At 45.0% G+C, this 18459-nt stretch overlaps 1 protein-coding gene across 10 annotated transcripts in view; it reads left to right on the top strand.

Annotated features, from left to right (window-relative positions):
- Positions 1-18459, top strand: part of ANKRD6 (ankyrin repeat domain 6) — a 172125-nt gene that overhangs the window by 69442 nt on the left and 84224 nt on the right. For 9 of the 10 annotated variants that reach the window (XM_066608492.1, XM_066608483.1, XM_066608528.1 and 6 more), the window contains one exon: positions 1710-1975. The exons of the other annotated variant lie outside the window; for it this stretch is intronic. In XM_066608492.1, coding sequence (XP_066464589.1) covers positions 1856-1975 — 120 coding nt within the window. In that variant the 5' untranslated portion in view covers positions 1710-1855. The remainder of the gene's footprint in view (positions 1-1709; positions 1976-18459) is intronic. 10 annotated transcript variants of the gene reach the window in all.

The raw sequence follows: 18459 nt of genomic DNA, 5'->3' as shown, positions 1-18459 counted from the left end.
CATTGCAAGATCGATAACATAAGATGCAACTAATCTTGTCCTACCTCCTAATTTATACAACAGGCTAGTGATGGGCATTCTGGCTCTTTTTGGTGAGCCAGATCGTTTAGATCAGGCCACCAAAAAGAGAAGGCTCTTTCAGTTCATCATTTAATACTATAGGCTACTCTGCCCCCCCCCCCCCTCCTAGTCTCTGCACTCTAATTTGGCTCTATAGACTCCATAAAGATAAGACCCCAAAACAGTGGACAGGCAGCACTTCCTCTCCCCTTTCTCACTTGTGGTGAAAGGGGAGGGGCTGTCCTCTCCTCTCTTCAGAGTCCCAGTAGAGCGCAAAGACAAAAGGAGTGCAAAATAGCCGGAGCGACCCCCATATGGTTAGATTAAAAACTCCCCCCTCACAGACCTTTACATGTTTTATCCAATACAAACCTTTGAGTGGGAAGAAGGGGGGGGGGGGGGGGGGGTTCCACTTGTTATGGGCTGTGTGAACCTGTGTTTTATACATTTCTTCAGTATAGTATCCAACAGTTAATCTCATTTGTTTATAGTTCCGAGATTATTTGCTGATTATTTTTATTACTATGTGAAGGATGGCTCTATATATATATTTTGTGAGGTGGTGAAGTGGCCATTGCTCCTCTCTGGCTAAGGTGATGGCAACACTCTTGTCATCAATAGTGGATTCGTATTTATGCGTTTACTGTATTGTCTCTATTATTATTGTATTTTCAGTGCTATAGCTCACAGTCATGGCATTTAAGGGATATTCCCATCTGAGATTATCGGATATGCCATTTAAGTCTAATACATATGAATGCCATCTATAGGACCCACACGTATCTCTAGTTCTGCCTTAATCCGTGGCCAGCGGTAGTCAGGATTTACGGAAAATGTTGTAGACTGTGCTACACGGTTTCTGTAATGCCCATAGAAGTCATTGGCTATTAGACAACAGGAATACTGCATAGCTTGCTGTGCTACGCCAACTCAGGGGCTGCAGAAACTGCATAGCTCGCTGTGCTACACTGTTTCCTTTATCCAGTTTCTCTGTTTTTGAGTAATGGAAACAGCATAGCACAGTCCACTTGATTGTTTGTGCAAGCCCTGAGCACCCCTGTGCACTACATTTAGCCGTGCCATGGACCGCGGGGAACCAAAACTTGAGAAACATACATATTCCACTTCTGGGACCTGAATTTCATGGCATTTCCTGTGTATATGCCACTAAAACCTCAGATGGGAATACCTCTTTAAACCAGATCTATAACTTACAATATGCAGTCCTAGTTAAAGAGGTATTCAGTGGAGACCAGCCGCTTAGATCACCTAATTCCTGGGGTGGCTATCGCTGTGGTCAGCACAGGAAGCAGAAATGCTGACCATAGTGCCCCATTGAGTTCAACGAGAGCTGTGCCTGCAGTACCAACAGTACCTTGCTATGGCCAGTGCTTTTTACGTCTTGTGCTGATCACAGTGACAGCAGCCCTGGAATCAGCTGATTGGCATGAATAGAAGAAATATAAAAGTTCTGAATACCCCTTTTAAGGTGACTATGTTACAGAATGACAGATCCTCAATAGCTAGAAAAATACCAGGAAAAAAAAAGGACTTGTCAAGGTAGCATTATACTATTTTATATATTGAATTTGCAGTGATTTAGCATTTTTTTGACTGGTTTACTGAAATATATATGTTTTTCTTTTTAGATTTACTGCATTCCAAGCGGAAGTATGTGATTCAATAGGCGTCCCTAGTGTCAAGTATGTAGTACTGGTACTGCTGTTAATAGATACTCAGTTATTGAGCACGTCTGTTTCCTACGCCTGTCCTGAGGACTTCCCTGTACTAATTCATGAGCCAGCAGGATGCGGTCGCTGCGCTATCGGAACGCCTCCTTGTAGCTGCATACAAAGGCCAAGTGGATAATGTTGTGCAGCTTATCAACAAGGGTGCCAAGGTAGCAGTTACCAAGGTAACTAGAAAATCACTTATATTCTATGGTTAGCAAACTGCACTTAGCTCATTGTGTAAAAGTAAACATATCTTAACATAGGTGAATTCACGGAAATCTGTGCATTAGGGCTTATTTACATGAAGGGATTTGTGCTATTACATGTGTAAAATGTGCATGCGCAATATGCAATGAATAGAACCTATTTCAATGGGCTCATTCAAATGTGTATTTTGCGCAAAAAAATACGCAGCATGTTCTATTTTCATGCGTATTGCGCACAAAAATAGTACATATTAAAGTAAGTAAATTTAATTACCCGTGGAAATTAATGGGTGCATGCTTGTGAGATTTTCTGCAGATACAAATACGCAGGGCATGCGCACGCAAGAAATGCAGTAAAATACACACACAAAACATGCGCACAAAAACGCTACGCCCAACGCGCAAATGCATGTGTACAGACACTTACACCCCTGTGTAGCTAGATTAGGCCTGCTAGGTTTCCTTTTTGTTATTGTGTGATCTGTATGTTTTACTGATTAAAACCACACTGTGAAAAAACATTTTCTAATCTGTTATTTAGTTTCTGATAGCATGCCTCGTAATGCTATACAGAAAATTGTACATTTTTTTAAATTCTATCTCTGCTGAGCTGCTGCTCTGTTAACAATAGTTCTTAGATTTACCTTACGGCAGTCCTATGCTCATACGAAACAACTGTGGCAATGTCTGTGTGGGGTGGGGGCAGCGACAACACAGCGGCACCCTCAGTCCATGTAAAAGTCTGAATGACTTTATTTTTCTTGGATATTAAGAGATAACAGAAAACCCAGTGAAAAGCAATCGTCCGCTGGCAGCACATACAGTTTGTGCAATCAACAAAACAAACACTTGCCTATCAAGGCGTTAACTAAACAGCAGTACTCTCACTTACTACCGCACTAACATGCAGTAATGGTCAGCAAACAGCAGCAGTCAGGTAGATGTGCTCACTCCAGGCTCTGACCCCGACTGCCTGAACTTGCAACCTTTCATGTTTCAGTGATTACCTCAGTGGGTCCAGCTGAGCTCACAGGGATCCAGAAGGAAGAGCAGTACTGGAGTTTTATCTCACCCAGGCTAAGAATTTGGGTGAAATGTACACGCCCTCCCTTTTTCTTGCACATGTCTACATATATCCCCCTCCCTGTAACCACCATGCAGTGCACCCTAGATAGCGCAGATAGCGTTTGTGTGCCCATTCCGATAGCACAGGCCCACACAAATATGCCAAGGCCGCAATGCTGTTGGGCAGGGGGAGACAGTTTAGCTCTGTTAAGCTGTTTTCCCCTTCCCTCCCCCTTGCTGACTCTCTGCAAGGTGAGAAGACGGAACGTGGTGGGAGCTAGTGTGCTAAGCTCCCGCCCCCTCCCATTGCTGGCTGCAACAAGGGGCGGAGCTTAGCTCAGCCCTTGTTCTATCCCCTTCCCATTGCAGAAATCCGGAGCAGGGAAGGTCATGCTGCTAAACTCCCTCCCGCCTCTCTTCTCCGGCAGCTGTCATAGGCTGCCATAGGAGTATATGCAGCCTCCTCCAGCGTAAAAGCGCCCGGCCGAAATGCCCTATCTTGGCCGGTCGGGCACTTTTACACCGCGGAAATAAGACCATGTGCACTGATACATCGTATACCAATGCATCAGAGGGGCAGCGTATATCGGCCGGGCGTGAAAACCTGACGGATATGCGCCCATGTGAATCCAGCCTTACAAAGTTAAAAAAAAAATTGCTTGTAAAAAAAACTTTAAATTCATGTCTTTTTACAAGCTTTAAATTTCCACAGCTATCTAAATGAGTGGGTTATCCTTATATCACTTATAAAAACTTCTGGATGGCGATTGAATTTGCATTATACTCTTAACTTTGGTACAGAAATTTTGATGAGCGACTGCATTCAGCTTTAGAAAGAGTGATAACGAAGCACAATTGAATCCCCTTAATGTAAACTGTGATTGCTAAATGTTCATACTTTTGATCTCTATTCAGCTGAGCACTCATTGTTAGCCTGCGGGTTGTTTTATCATAATCAAAGAATTTGTAGAATATGCAGAGTGAGCAAAACTTTTTCTCTCTTCCTGTATTTTTAATATCAATCACAGAAAATGACCGTTACTTACGGAGTGAGGAGTGCATATAGATGCATTCTCCTCTCACCATGCAGGTAGCTGACTACCAAATGGAGGAGCGAATAACACCTGTGCAGGATACCGATAAAACAACCACTCACACTGCCTCTTGATGATGAGGGGGGTGGATGCTTGGTGTATACTCCCAGACATAGTGGATACAGGGTGCCAGACCATTCTGATATATGTAGTTCACCATGCAGATCAGCAACCTATTAATGACGCCATGATAATTCGGCAGGTTGCCCTGTATTTCAAACAGTGAACCACATTGGTACTGCCACCCTGGGCTCCCCCTGGAGTCTTAAAGCCACACTGCAAATTATCATGGCGTCATTAATAGGTTGCTGGTCTGCATAGTGAACCACATATATCAGAATGGTCTGGCACCTTGTACCAATGTGGTTCACTGTTTGAAATGCAGGGCAACCCGCCGAATTATCATGGCATCATTAATAGGTTGCTGGTCTGCATGGTGAACCACATATATCAGAATGGTCTGGCACCCTGTATCCACTATGTCTGGGAGTATACACCAAGCATCCACCCCCCTCATCATCAAGAGGCAGTGTGAGTGGTTGTCTCATCGGTGTCCCCACAGGTGTTATTGGCTCCTCCATTTGGTAGTCAGCTACCTGCATGGTGAGAGGAGGATGCATCTATATGCACTCCTCACCCAGTAAGTAACGGCCATTTTCTGTGATTGTTTTTAATTTTTTGTTTTCCCTTCTGTGACGCATGTATTTTTAATATATATTATTTCTACTCCTTTATACTATATCTTTGATTACCAGTTTGTTTATAGTTAAGAGGTGCATGATAAAAGCTTATTACAGGTCATCCCAGCAATAATGGTTCCTGTGCTTTTACACGGGAACAATTTTGGTAGTGAGTGAAGGCGGAGTAGGCTGGGAATCATTCTGGCCTTCCCGCCTGTATTAAGGCCCATTTTACACCAGCCAGTGATTGCTAAAAAAATCGCTAATCTGGGATCGTTTTAGCAATAATTAGTGCGTGCCCATCGAATGCTTTTTGGGCACTGCTAGCTGATCGTTAAATTCAAGCTAACCTGAAAATCGTTGTTCACTCTTGTCAGAAGTTCTCCACGGGGAGTGCTGATAGCATTGTTTTCCCATGGAGAACAAAGGATCGGAGTGCAGATAATAGTCCTTGGGCTATTAACTGCATTCAGTGAAGGCTTCATTTGCACGCCTAATTGGTACTTAAGTAGCTGAGTAGCTACTTAATGCTTTATGCAAAGTGATCGCTCAAAGCTGTCACTCAAACTGTCGTTTGAGCGATCTTTGAGCGATCATCTGCTGGTGTAAATGGGACCTTAGCTTGAGCCAAGTAATCATTCAGTTTCTGCATGCAGAAACTGAACGACAATCGAGAAGTGAATGACTACTTTATATTTTTGGCTACCAAAATGACTATTGCACTTGTTTAGAAAATTAGTTCTATACCTTTTTTCATTTCAAAAGGATTGTTAGTTATTTTAAATTAAATTACATATGCCTTTTATGCTGGTGATTTCCCTTACAGGAGGTATAACAGAATATAGTCATGGCATATCCAATCATATAACAATAACGGTTATATAAGCCATCGACCCTTATCTACTGATGATATAAAAAGACGCACAAATCAGTATGGAAATGGGTGATAGTGGTTGGTATCTAAATTGGCTGGAGGTCCCCTCCTCCAGTTTCCCTCCTATCAAGCTATCCTCTTTCGAATTCTATGTCGCCATAAGCCGCGGGAGTCCTGGCAAGTCGAGATATCTGGACTATGGAGACCAGGTTCTGAGAAACCTTTCCATAGTATCGTTCCTCATTGCTGAAAGCTTTTCATACAGCATTATCTTAGAGATCCTGGCAATGACTGGTTTAATAAGTAGGGAAACTGACAATTATTGTGAGGCCAATTATATTCTGTCTGCCATGCAGATATACTGGGACAATTTATGTTGCTGGTTATTATATCCTATAGGTTTGTCAGCAAACAGGCATGCCATAGGAGATAGGGGAAACATTTTGCCCTGGTTACGATCCCCAGAAGGGCTGTGCTGTAAAGCATGTCTACCATATATGTAACGTTGTTCCTAAGGTGTTGTATCTTCCTAAAGCAATCAGGGGATGTATTTGGGTGGAACTTGTGAGTTCTAGCCGAGTATAGATAGGCTCTGTGTAAAATTTTGAATGAAGGTTCTGCCATGGTGACTTGATGATTGCCCTGCGATATGAAGTTGCATTGCTCCATAGAAAGTGGCCTACTGAAATCCTTCTCCCATCCCAACATAGATGGCAATTTGACACCATCTGGGGGCTGATTCATTATGGAATATAGAAGGGAAATTGTGCCTGGGAGTAATGTGTTCCATTGACATCTTCTCTTTAAATGCTGAGGGGTTGCATCTGGTCCGAGTAGTAGGTATTAGGGTACATATGAAGCAGTAAATTTGGTTTAGTTCCAACCATAAGTGATGGGTACGGACAGGTTTTCTTTGAGTTGTTGTGGTGAGGGGAGTCTATTCTGTCTTAGAAAGTGATGTGGTGGAGAAATATGGCTTATTCTCTTATACAAGTATCCCCCTGGTAAGCTTGGTGGGAAGGCTGAGTTGAGGATAATGGGCAATAGGGGAGGCAAATTTGATATTTCCTCCAAATTAGAAACAAGTGATATCTTAGGAGAGATAGTTGTTGAAAATTTGCTGTATTAACGTTTTTGTCCCAAAAAATGGCATTACGGGAATTTGGTTTTACAAGATGGCTTCTATCTCAACCCATACTGGTGCTCCGGCTCCCGCAAAAATGTGTGGAAGTTGAGATAATTGGGCAGCTATATAGTATTTCAGTAGATTGGAGATTGACAGACTGCCTACCCTTCTGTGGTAGTACATTATTTTCTGCTTTATTCTAGGTCTTTTGTTTTTCCATATGAATCCGAAAATAGTCTGCTGAAGATTTTGCATATTAGATATGGGGACATTAATGGGTAGGCATCTGAACAAATATAGTATTTTTGGTAGTAAAGTCATCATAACCAAATTAATCTGTCCAATCGATAAGTTAAATTGTTCCTACTTTTTCATATCAAACTTGAGGGTGGTGATTAATGGAGGATAATTCCATTTATATAGCGATCCCACGTTGGGGGTGATTTTGATCCCTAAATGCATTACCTCATAAATGGGAAATGTCACTGGCTTATGCTTTTTTTTTCCTTTACTTCTGATAGCTCGGGCTTTTCAGAAAATCATGGACAACGGAATAAAGATCATATTTATCACTCCACAGTGGCACAGAAGGCCGTGGTATCCTCTGATTCTGAGTACAGCAGTTCAGGCCTCGATTCCTCTACCATGCAGAGAGGATCTGCTCATGCAGGACCCAGTAAACTGCCCCAATGTTCACCAGTTACAACTGATGGCATGGCTACTGAGGGGCAGAGATTAAGAAACCAGGGGTTATCAGGGGCAGTTGTGGATACTCTTATGGCTAGTAGGAAAAAGGTGACATCTAGAATTCATGCCACAGTGCGTAAAACTTTTATTTTAAATATATTAAATATAGATTTTGAGAATCGCAATTATAACGAAATACTAGAGCTCCTACAAAAGGGACTAGGAAAAGAACTCAGTCCTAGAACCCTGAGGGCTCAGTCACACGGGCCATGTGACTTGAGCCCTGAGAGTACAAGTGGCAGCACTTAGTATATTTTTTTTTTTTTTTTTTTTTTTTTTTGAAACTTGTTTTTATTGAATCAGGGCAAACTTTAACATTTCAGATGCATTTGCTGTTTTGACTTCACAAATAAAAATGTCATCCTAATTCACTTTTACATAACATTTTTATATAACTGGGAGAGTTGGGGAGGGGTATGAGGGGTCAGGGAGTCGAAACGTAAGGAAGGGAGGGAAGGACACTCACAAAAACAAAACAAAAAACAAAAAACAAAAAAAAAACAAAAAAAAAAAAAAAAAAAAGAGGGGGGGGGGGGGAGAGGAGGGAGGGGGTCGGTCCGGCAAGAAGGGACGGAGGGGGGGGGGAGGGGAGAGAACTTTTGCATTAAACCAAACTTTTGACCCAATTGGTATTTATACACTTAGTCTTTTGGACTTCGTGCTGGAGATCTTCGAAAGGTATGGAGACCCCGCGCGGCCACGGCACGACCAGTGATTCACCCTATATTGGTGTGTCCCCCACTGCCGCCTGCCCCTGGAACCAATAGGTGTGGTGAAAGCAATTTTTTAGTTTTTCTTTTACTCTCTGTGGCATCAATTGGATGAAACTTCCCCATGTTTCGAAGAAAGTTTGTACCATTTTCTCCTTAAATAATGAAGTTTCCGCCCAGTCCATTTGAAATAAGAATGCGAGTTTTTCCAGGAACAGTCTGAATGGGGGGCCTGTTGGTTGCACCCAGGTCTGCAGGATGGCTTTTAGGCCTGCTGCTGCTATAAAATGTAGTAACTTTCTTACTCCCCTTGCACAATGATATGTCTTGGGGTCTAGATATCCAAATATTGCCCACGCTGGTTCTTGTGGGCAGAAGTTTGTCAGGTGTGTTGTAGTGTATTCGCGTATTCGGGACCAGAAGTTTTTTATCAGTGGGCATGTCCACAAGCTGTGATATAGATTAGTGTTTGGTTCCTGGCATTTGAAACAGTTTGGGGTGTCGTAGATTCCCATGTAAAATCCCTTAATTGGGGTGAGGTATGATCTATGGACTATCTGTAGTCTCATCTCCAGAAACCTAGCTGATGGCAGGTATTTGTGGGCTGATACTAAGGATTCCTTAATTAATGTAGGTGTGAGGTCTGGGTTGTCCAGAGACCATTTCCCAACCCCTGGATCAATGTCCTCTTCTTCCCTCATGTTCCTTATTGCTCTGTATATTTTCGATATCATTCCCCGTGCTCCCGTTTTCTTGGAGATCCAAGTGTCTCCTGCCTGTGTCCAGTCGTGTTCCTGGAACTGCGGTGTAAGGCCTGTGATATAGTGTCTGACCTGTAGGTATGAGAACAGTGGAATAGGGATTTCGGGGTATTTTTGTTTTGTTTCTGCATGAGTTAGGATTCTTTTTTCCTTTTTGTGCAGTAATTTATCTATTGAGTCCAACCCGTGCGCCTTCCATTCGAAAAAGATGTTGTGGGGTTTTCCGTCCTGAAAATTGGGGTTGTTTATGAATGACAGGTGTGGGGATATGTGTGGTGACGTTTGACTGTCTCTACGTAGTTTGTTCCATGCTTTCCATGCCGCTAGTATCAGGGGGTTATGTTTGATTTGTTTTGGCAATTCTGAGTATGGTTGGTGGAGTACATTTTGTAGTTGTATTGGCTTGGCCATTATTTGTTCTAGTGGCGTGTTTGTAAAGTGCGACTTGGAATAAATCCAGTCATGGATAAATCTCGCTTGTGCTGCTAGATTATAATCCCTTATATTTGGTAGGTTGGTGCCGCCATTGTCCTTGTGTTTGTGTAGGGTTTTAAGGGCAATGCGTGGTCTTCCCCCTCCCCAAATGAATTTTCTATATAGATAGTTGATCTTCTTTATGTCTTTCAATTTTAGAAATATGGGGAGTGAGTGCAGGATGTATAGTAATCGTGGGAATTCTACCATTTTTAAGAGGTTGATTCTCCCCAGAAAGGAGACCGTAAAGTTCTTCCATACATTTAGGGTCGTTTCTAGTTTTTTGACGTATGGTTCAATATTTGTGTGGTAGAGTGCAGAAGGGTTTTTTGTGAGTTGAATCCCCAAATATTGTATGGAATGTTTTTCCCATTTGAATGGGTGTTGGTTTGCCCATATGGGTTTCGCTGGTCCTCTAAGTAGTAGTGCTTCTGTTTTGTCCAGGTTCAGGGTGTAACCTGAGAGTTTGCCTATTCTTTCTATTTCCCGTAATAGGGGTGATAGTGTTTCCCTAGGGTTGTTGACTATGAGTAAGAGGTCGTCAGCAAATGCTTCTACCTTTATCCTCGTTTCTCCGTAGCACGCCCCTGTAAAGAGCGTGGTGTGTGTTAGGAATCTGAGTAGCGGGTCAATTGATATGTTGAACAGTAATGGTGAAAGGGGGCAACCCTGTCGAGCTCCTCTAAAAAGGTCGATGTGGGGGGTATTATGGCCATTGACTGTGAGGATTGTGGTGGCGTTTGTTTGTGTTGTGTTGATATAGTTTGCAAAGGTCTGTCCAAACCCTCTTTTTTTCAGCAGTACGTTTAGGAATGGCCAGGCCATTTTGTCAAAAGCTTTCTCAGCGTCTAGGCTGAGGAGCATTGTTATGGGGTTTTCGGGGTTTTGTGCTGCCACAGTTGCCGCTATGGCGGCCCTGATGTTTTTTAGGGCACTACGTCCTTGCGTGAAGCCTTTTTGCGATGTATCTAGTATGGACGGTAGGATGGTTTGAAGTCTGTCTGCTAGTATTTTGGATAAGAATTTATAGTCGCAGTTTAGTAGTGCGATCGGTCTGTATGATCGCGGGTCAGTCGGGTCTTTATTTTGTTTGGGGAGTAGAATTGTTCTGGAAGTGCCAAAGTCCTCTGTTTGGGTATCTTCCATGTATATTGCATTATATAGTTGGGTCAGCACTGGTACTATGTCTGTTGTTAGTATTTTGTAATATTCTGTTGTGAGACCATCCGGTCCCGGCGTCTTTCCCCCTGCTGCCGCTGCGATTACGTCCCGAACCTCCTCCTCTCGTATATCTGCATTCAGTACTGTTTTTTGTTCCTCTGTGAGTCTCGGCAAGCTCATAGTTTCTAAAAAATTGTGGATGTCCTGTATGTTTGCTGGTTCTGCCCGGTATAGGTTTTCAAAATATTCGTAAAGTGTTTGGGTTATCTCTTCCTGTTTTGTCATCAGGGTATTATCGTTGGTGCCCCTTAGGGTTAATATTGGTTTATGTGGCTGTCTTTGTTTGGTTAGGTTTGCTAACAGTCGCCCCGTCTTGTTGCCCCACCTATAAAATTTATTTTTTGTTAGTTGTGTTTGCCAATGTGCATGTGTGTGTACGAATTCATTTAGCAGGTGTTTTGCTGTGAGGAATATTTGATATGAGTTATCATCTTGAGCGTCTATGTGTTCTTTTTGTGTTGTCAAGAGAGAACTGTGTAAGGCCTCGAATTCTGTTTGGAATTTTTTCCTTTTGTGGGATACGTAGCTTATGATGTGACCTCTCATCACTGCCTTCGAGGCCTGCCAGAAGAGTGCTATGTTGTCTATGTGTTCGCTGTTGTCGTCTGCGTAGTTATTCCAGTGTAGTTTTATGTATTCTCTAAACTCTTCCGATTCCCGTAGGTAGGAGGGGAAACGCCACAGCCGTGACAGCCTCCGAGAGGGGACCAGTTGTAGTGTTGTTGCGATCGGTGCGTGATCGCTTAGAGATATCGGATGAATTATAGATTGCCAGTGGCAATCGAATATTTTGTTCGATATTAGAAAAAAGTCTATCCGAGAAAACGAGTGATGGGCGTTGGAGCAGCACGTATATTCTCTGCTGGTTGGGTTTGAAAGTCGCCACGGGTCGCACACGTGAAGTTGGTCTATTAGTGTGATTAGCGCTTGTGTGGTTGGGGTTGGTTGGGTGGAAGGTCCTGTTCTGTCTAGTGAGTCGTCTTGTATGCCATTAAAGTCTCCCCCCAGGATTATGTGGTCGTTTAGGTAAGGTTGTAGCTGTTCAGTTAATGTTGCATAGAATTTTGGTTGGTCTGTGTTGGGGGCGTATATGTTCACCAGGCAATATGTTTGTGAGTCTATGCTGACCCTCAGCACCAGGAATCTCCCTTGTGGATCTGCTATGGTTTGTATCATCGTGTGTGGTATGTTTTTCCTTATCAGGATGGCTACTCCTCGTGATGCTGATGTATGTGAGGCTGTGTAGCATGTTTCTATCCACGGTGCTCTCAGCTCGCCCTTTCCCTCTTTTTTCCAATGTGTTTCCTGCAGGAATACAATGTCTGGTTTGTGTCTCTTCAAGTGTGTTAGTACTTTTTTTCGCTTAATAGGTGTGTTAAGACCATCTACATTCCAAGATAGAATTTGTAGTGATTTGGGTGTGTGGTAATCTGTATTCTCTACGTCTATAGGCATGTTAATGTATGTGTTTTGGTCATATTTACCGTTGTGAGTGCCTTTCTGTCGTCGCATCCCCCGGTCCCAGCGAGCCGTGGGTGCAACTGAATAGTGGTCGTGCCGTGTCGGCGGGGCCCTTCGATCTCCCTGTTGGGTTCTCTCCTAGAATTCAAATGGGTCATAGTGAAAAACATAGAAAAACTTATATAAACATAAAACATGTATGCAATCTTTTCTTTTGCATTAGTGCTGCCACATCCGCATTATTTGGATCAGGGTCGTGTTGGGGGATCAGGGACCCAGTTCCCTTTTTCTTTCTGTCTCATCCTCTTCCGTCTTCTTCTTCCAGTTGTAGGTGTCTCCTTGCGTCTTCCGGATTGTTAAATATCAAAGTTCTATTGCCTTCTTGAACCCGAAGTTTTGCGGGATACAGCAGTTGGAAACGTGTGTTTTGTTCGTGTAGGGCTTGACAAATTGGAGTGAATAATTTGCGTTTTTGAGAGACTGCAGCTGAGAAGTCCTGAAATATGAGGATTTTCACTCCTTGAATTATCAGTTCTTTTCGTCGTCTGTAGGCCTGTAAAACCTCCTCTTTCGTTGCCCAGTGCATGTATTTGGCTATCACTGGTCGTGGTCGGGTTCGGTTGTTGCGTCCGTCTCCTGGTGGGCCGATTCTGTGGGCCCTTTCAATTATTAAGGGGTCATTTGGCATGTTGAGTTGAAGGGCTTGTGGTAGGTCAGTGGTTAGGTATGTCGAGAGTTGGGCGTTGGTTACCGATTCCGGGATTCCCACAAAACGTAGATTATTGCGTCGATGTCTGTTCTCTAGGTCGTCTATTTTTTCCCGGAGTGCTTCGGTTTCTAATCGGCTTCTTTGTAATGAGGCTTCTAAGGTGGCTATGGATTGGTCTGTGTTTTGGGACTTTGCTTCCAGCTCTGTCAGCCTTTGGGTGTTGTCTGTAATTTGCGATAGAGCTGAATTTATAGATTTGTGCAATGTCTCTAATCTGTTGTCAAATAATGGTAGTAATATTTTTGAGACCTCTTGCGCCACCATTGTGGCCTGTGTCATTTCTGCACTGTTATCCATCGGTGATGTGGCGGTTTGTGGAGGCGGAGTTTCAGGGTTTTGGTCCGATGTTGTTGTGGCTCGGGGTGAGGCGTTTCTTGGGGAGGGTATGGGTTGTTGAGTGTTCTTGCTCTCTTTTTCTTTTGTACTTTTGGTCGGTCTGTTTTTCTGCTTTCCCCCTGAGTTTGTTTTGTCTATATCTATCTGGCGTGTTGCTCGCGTTGAAGTATTTGAACTACGTTCGTTTAGATATTTGTCCATATTTCAGTTTTCGGTTCTGGTGGGTATGCAGATTTAGTGTACGGAGAGCTGCTTTTTCCCTGTATCCAAGTTCGTTATTGTTTTGTTGCTGGTTTTTTCGGTGCGGATGCGGCTTCTCGTTTAGTTATTATTCTTGCATTTTTGTTTGAGTGGTTCTATTGGGTTTTTCTGGTGGATTTTGTTCTTGTTAAGTTCCCTTCTGTCTCCTTTCTCGCCTCCACTCTATTCTGCAGGGTTGGGGGGTCTCTGTTTTGCTGCTGTCCTTCTCCTCCTGTTCGTTTTCTTCCCCTTTTCCACCTCCCCCCCCTCTTGGGGTGTTCCCCTTTTCTTTAGGCGCGTTACCCTTCTGTGTTCTTCCTTTCTTTTTCTCCCCCTCCTCTCAGGCCTTGTTTATGCCCTTGCTGTGTTGTTGGGGCACTGCCCCGGGCCACGGTCTGGTGGGGTTTGTCTACAGTTCGTATGGGGGCTTATGTGTGGTATGACTTTTGTTTTCCCCTTGTTGTTTTCCCTGTGGCCGGTTTCTAGGGTGATGTGTGGGTGGGGGTTATCCAGTCTTCTGTGGGGGGGTTCTGTGTCCTTCCCCTTACTCACCGGGCCGCTGGTATCTCCCCCGAGGCCCCGCGCCTCAGCCCCTGTGTCTCGTCGGGTCACGACCTGCCGGCAGCCCCCCCTCGGTCGGGGCCGGTGATTCGAGTGCCGCCGGGCCGCGGCGCGCCTCAGTCAGGGAGGCCGGTCTCGTAATCGCCGCTCCCGCGGCCACCGTAGTGGGCGGGGTTTGTCGCTGACGTCACTGCCAGAAATTTAGGCCGCGGCTTCTGGTTCTGCTAGGCCGCGGCGCTCCGGTCGCTCCGCGGGTGGCGGTCGTGCCCCGGAGGGGATCTCCGGGTCGTCCGGATACCCTGGGGAGGTTACCTCTCTCGCGCCGCTCCGTGTGCCGGCTATCGCGGCCGGGTGGCTGGATCGCGGCTCACGCCGCCGCTCTGCCTCCGCCTCTCCGCCTTCTCCCCGTGTGCCGATGTCTCTCAGCGGGACCTCCGGGCTCCCCCTAGGGCTCCACGGGGGCCCTCTCCGATCAGGGGACCTCGCGGCCTTCGCGACCGGAAGTCCGGGCCCCGGTCTCAGATGTCTCCCAGGCCGCGGCACCCCGGGGGATCCTCGGCGCGTCTCCTGTCGCGGTCAGCAATCCGGTGAGTCCCTCCGCTGGTTGGTTGTGTTTCGGTGTGCCCCGGGCCCCGTGTCCTCTCTCTCCTCCCGCCCGTGTCCCGATTTGGGGGCTCCGCGTGTCGCGTTGCGGGGTCTCCCGGGGGCTTCCCGGGTGTCTTTGGGGTGTGGGGGACTTCTGCCTCGCAAGCCGAGGAGATGTTCGTCCCCGGCAGCTGCTTTTGTAGGGCACCAGAGGGTCCCGGTGGCTCTGGGAGGCTGTGTTCGCAGGAGCTCTGTAGAACACGTCCTGCTCCCTCTGTGTCTTGGGCGGAAGTCTAGTATATTTTTTAACACCCGCCTTGTAAAATATAAGTGGGTTAAAAGGTTTTTAAAAGGGTCTGAAAGGGAAAAAAAACTTTTATCAGGAAAATAGTCCCTCCTTGGGACCTAAATACAGTCCTAGATAGTATTAGTTATTTCTTTAATGGTTTCTAAAGGGGTTTTACAAACAGATAGGACAGGCTTCCTAGTGGCAATAACCACTGCTGGAAGGATGGGGAAACAAAAAAGCCTTATGTAAAAAAAACTTTTACATAAGGTGAGTATGTATATATGTGTATATATATATATATATATATATATATATATATATATATATATATATATATATATATAATATATATTATTTTATTTTATTTATTTTTTTACACATTTTTGGATGAATTGCAGGGAAGGGCTTATATATTTAACCCCTTCCCGACAATTCATCCCGCGCTCGCCGGCAGGCCATTGCTTTCAATGGAGCCGGCTGTATTGCTGGCTCCATTGAATTCAATGGGCTAACATCGTTCTGCCGGGACAAGGTGAGTATATTTTTTAAAAATTTTTACACATTTCTGGATGAATTGCAGGGAAGGGCTTATATATTTAAGCCCTTCCCGACAATTCATCCCGCGATCGCCGGCAGCCCATTGCTTTCAATGGAGCCAGCTGTATTGCCGGCTCCATTATATTCAATGGGCTAACATCGTTCTTCTCTGCCACAGCTGTTACAGCTGTGGCAGAGGAGAACGATCTTTATGCTGACAGTGGGGGGGGGGGGTCTCACTCTTGCCACTATTGTGGCTTAATAGTCAGACCTGGGAACTTGAGATGCAGCCCAACATGTAGCCCCTCGCCTGCCCTATCTGTTTCTGTGTCGTTCCCATCACTTTCTTGAATTTCCCAGGTTTTCACAAATGAAAACCTTAGCGAGCATCGGCGATATACAAAAATGCTCGAGTCGCCCATTGACTTCAATGGGGTTCGTTACTCGAAACGAACTCTCGAGCATCACTGAAAGTTCGACTCGAGTAACGAGCACCCGAGCATTTTAGTGCTCGCTCATCTCTAATGTAGATCTTTCCATGAACTAGAATATTGTTAGCTTTATTATTTTGATATATCACTAGAACAGTTTGTAAAGTTCCTTTTGCACCTAACGATAACATAACGATTCTTGTTCGCCCGAGCAAACAAGCTAATTGTTAAGTGTTTCATATTCCTATGTGAAACACTGAACAATCAGCGTATGAATGCAATGATGAAGCCAACAATTTTTATGTTGGCTAAAACTGAACGAGAAGCGCACAATTCTCATTCGTCATGCAGTTGTTGGCTCGCATCAAAACGGAACGCTTATAGTTCACTTTCATTCGTTTGAACAATTTTTGGAACAATAATCTTTCCTTCTAAACGCACCTCTAGCTGAGTCTGTCGAATAATAAATGCCCTCTTACTGAGAAACCTGTCTGAGCACATATCTAGATGATAAACTGCTCATAGCTTTGAGATATTTCACAGCCTACCTCTCTGTTGCCTAGAAACAATATGAACCTAATTGTCATTGCGTTACCTGAAACCTTGGCCTGGATCCTTTCCAGGAAATACACCTTGCTGTGGTTATGTCAATTATTTGACACTCAGTAAAAGGTCATGTTTAGATCAGTGATTGTAATCTGTAACCAAAAAAATGCTATGTGCATTTGTTAGAAAGTAATTGACAAGCATATTTCCTGCAGAGGAATTATGTTCTGAGATTTATTTTTTGCATTGCTTTTAAAGTATCCATTTAAAATAAAGAAAAACAACGTCCTACATTAGAAATCTCATATTTTAATTTAAAGATGACATATCACTAGCATCATGTGACATGCTGCATCCCTGGAACATACTGGTATGCCTGTGCGTTTTTCTGTGTATATGTTCTTGGTTGCAATTGCTTACATGCCGATCACCCTAACTACAAACTATCCCTGACTCTAAGGGCTCATGTCCACGGGCAAAATGTGATTTAAAATCCGCAGCGGATCTCCCGCGCGCGGATCCGCACCCCATAGGGATGCATTGACCACCCGCGGGTAGATAAATACCCGCGGATCGTCAATAAAAGGCATTTTAAAAAAAATGGAGCATGAAAAAATCTGGACCATGCTCCATTTTCATGCGGGTCTCCCGCGGGGACGGCTCCCGCGGGCTTCTATTGAAGCCTATGGAAGCCGTCCGGATCCGCGGGAGACCTAAAATAGGAATTAAAAGCATTTACTCACCCGCAGCGGGCCGCGAAGCTCTGCTCTTCCTCACGGCCGCATCTCCCTTGCTTCGGCTCGGCGGATGTGCCCGGCGCATGCGCGCGGCACGTCGACGACGTGCCGGCGACGTGCCGCCGGCGTCAGGAATTCATCCGCCGGCCGAAAATGAAGATCCGGCCGTGAGGAACAGCTGACCTTCGCCGCCCGCTACGGATAGGTAAATGCTTTTAAATTTCTATTTTCAGCGCTCATGTCCGCGGGGCAGGAGGGACCCGCTGCAGATTCTCCATGTAGAATCTGCAGCGGATCTGATTTTCCCCGTGGACATGAGGCCTAAGGCCTCATTCGCTGGCTCCTCCAGTGTGATTTCCATTGTTTGGCTTCTTCCTCAGAACAAATCCATGAAAATACCAGAACTGTCGAATACAAACCGAGCAGGATGGTCCTTATTGACTATAATAGGATCTGGCTTTAAACATACCAGACACGCTAGCTATTTTGTCTGAAATTTCGTGCTGGATGTGCGCCAGAGGCTCCAAATGGAGCCTCCGACAGAGAGGGGAATGGGGCATAAACACATAATCAGAACATATAACATAAGACTTCTTACTGCCTAACTTTGTCTATATTGGGTCAGAGTATCTTAGACATATATTAGGTCTGATATACTATATCACTCCAAGCATTTGGGGCATACCAGTCTTCCAAACTTTTATCCATTAAGGACCTAGCACCTTAAACATATGGCACTTGGTCTTGGGCTTTAATCCCGGCAAATAGTGAAAATACAGCACAGGATTAAGGCCTCATGTCCACTAGAAAAATACAATCCGCGCAGAATCTGCTGCGGATTTTCGCAGCAGATTCCGCTTGGATTTGCTTTAACCCCTTCCCGCTCCAGGACGTACCGGTACGTCCTGGGAGCCTGGCACTTCCCGCAACAGGACGTACCGGTACGTCCTGGGGATAGCGCGGGATCACATATGATCCCGCGATATCCCGCAGCGGGAGCCGGCTGTCAGTCACAGCCGGCGTCCCGCTGCAACAGAGATGCCCCCCCCCCCCCCGCTGTTAACCCCTTCCCTGCCGCGATCTAAGTAGATCGCGGCAGGGAAAGAGTTCACAGAGGGATCGCGCTCCCTCTGTGTCTCCGGCCGGCTATCGCGATGTCATCGCGAGAGCCCGGCCTGTCACCATGGCAACAGGACACTGGCGTCCTGTATTGCCT

The sequence above is a fragment of the Eleutherodactylus coqui genome, chromosome 1 (genome assembly GCF_035609145.1).
Source record: "Eleutherodactylus coqui strain aEleCoq1 chromosome 1, aEleCoq1.hap1, whole genome shotgun sequence".
In the NCBI taxonomy this organism is placed as follows: domain Eukaryota; kingdom Metazoa; phylum Chordata; class Amphibia; order Anura; family Eleutherodactylidae; genus Eleutherodactylus; species Eleutherodactylus coqui.
This window is presented reverse-complemented; position numbering and strand designations above follow the sequence as displayed.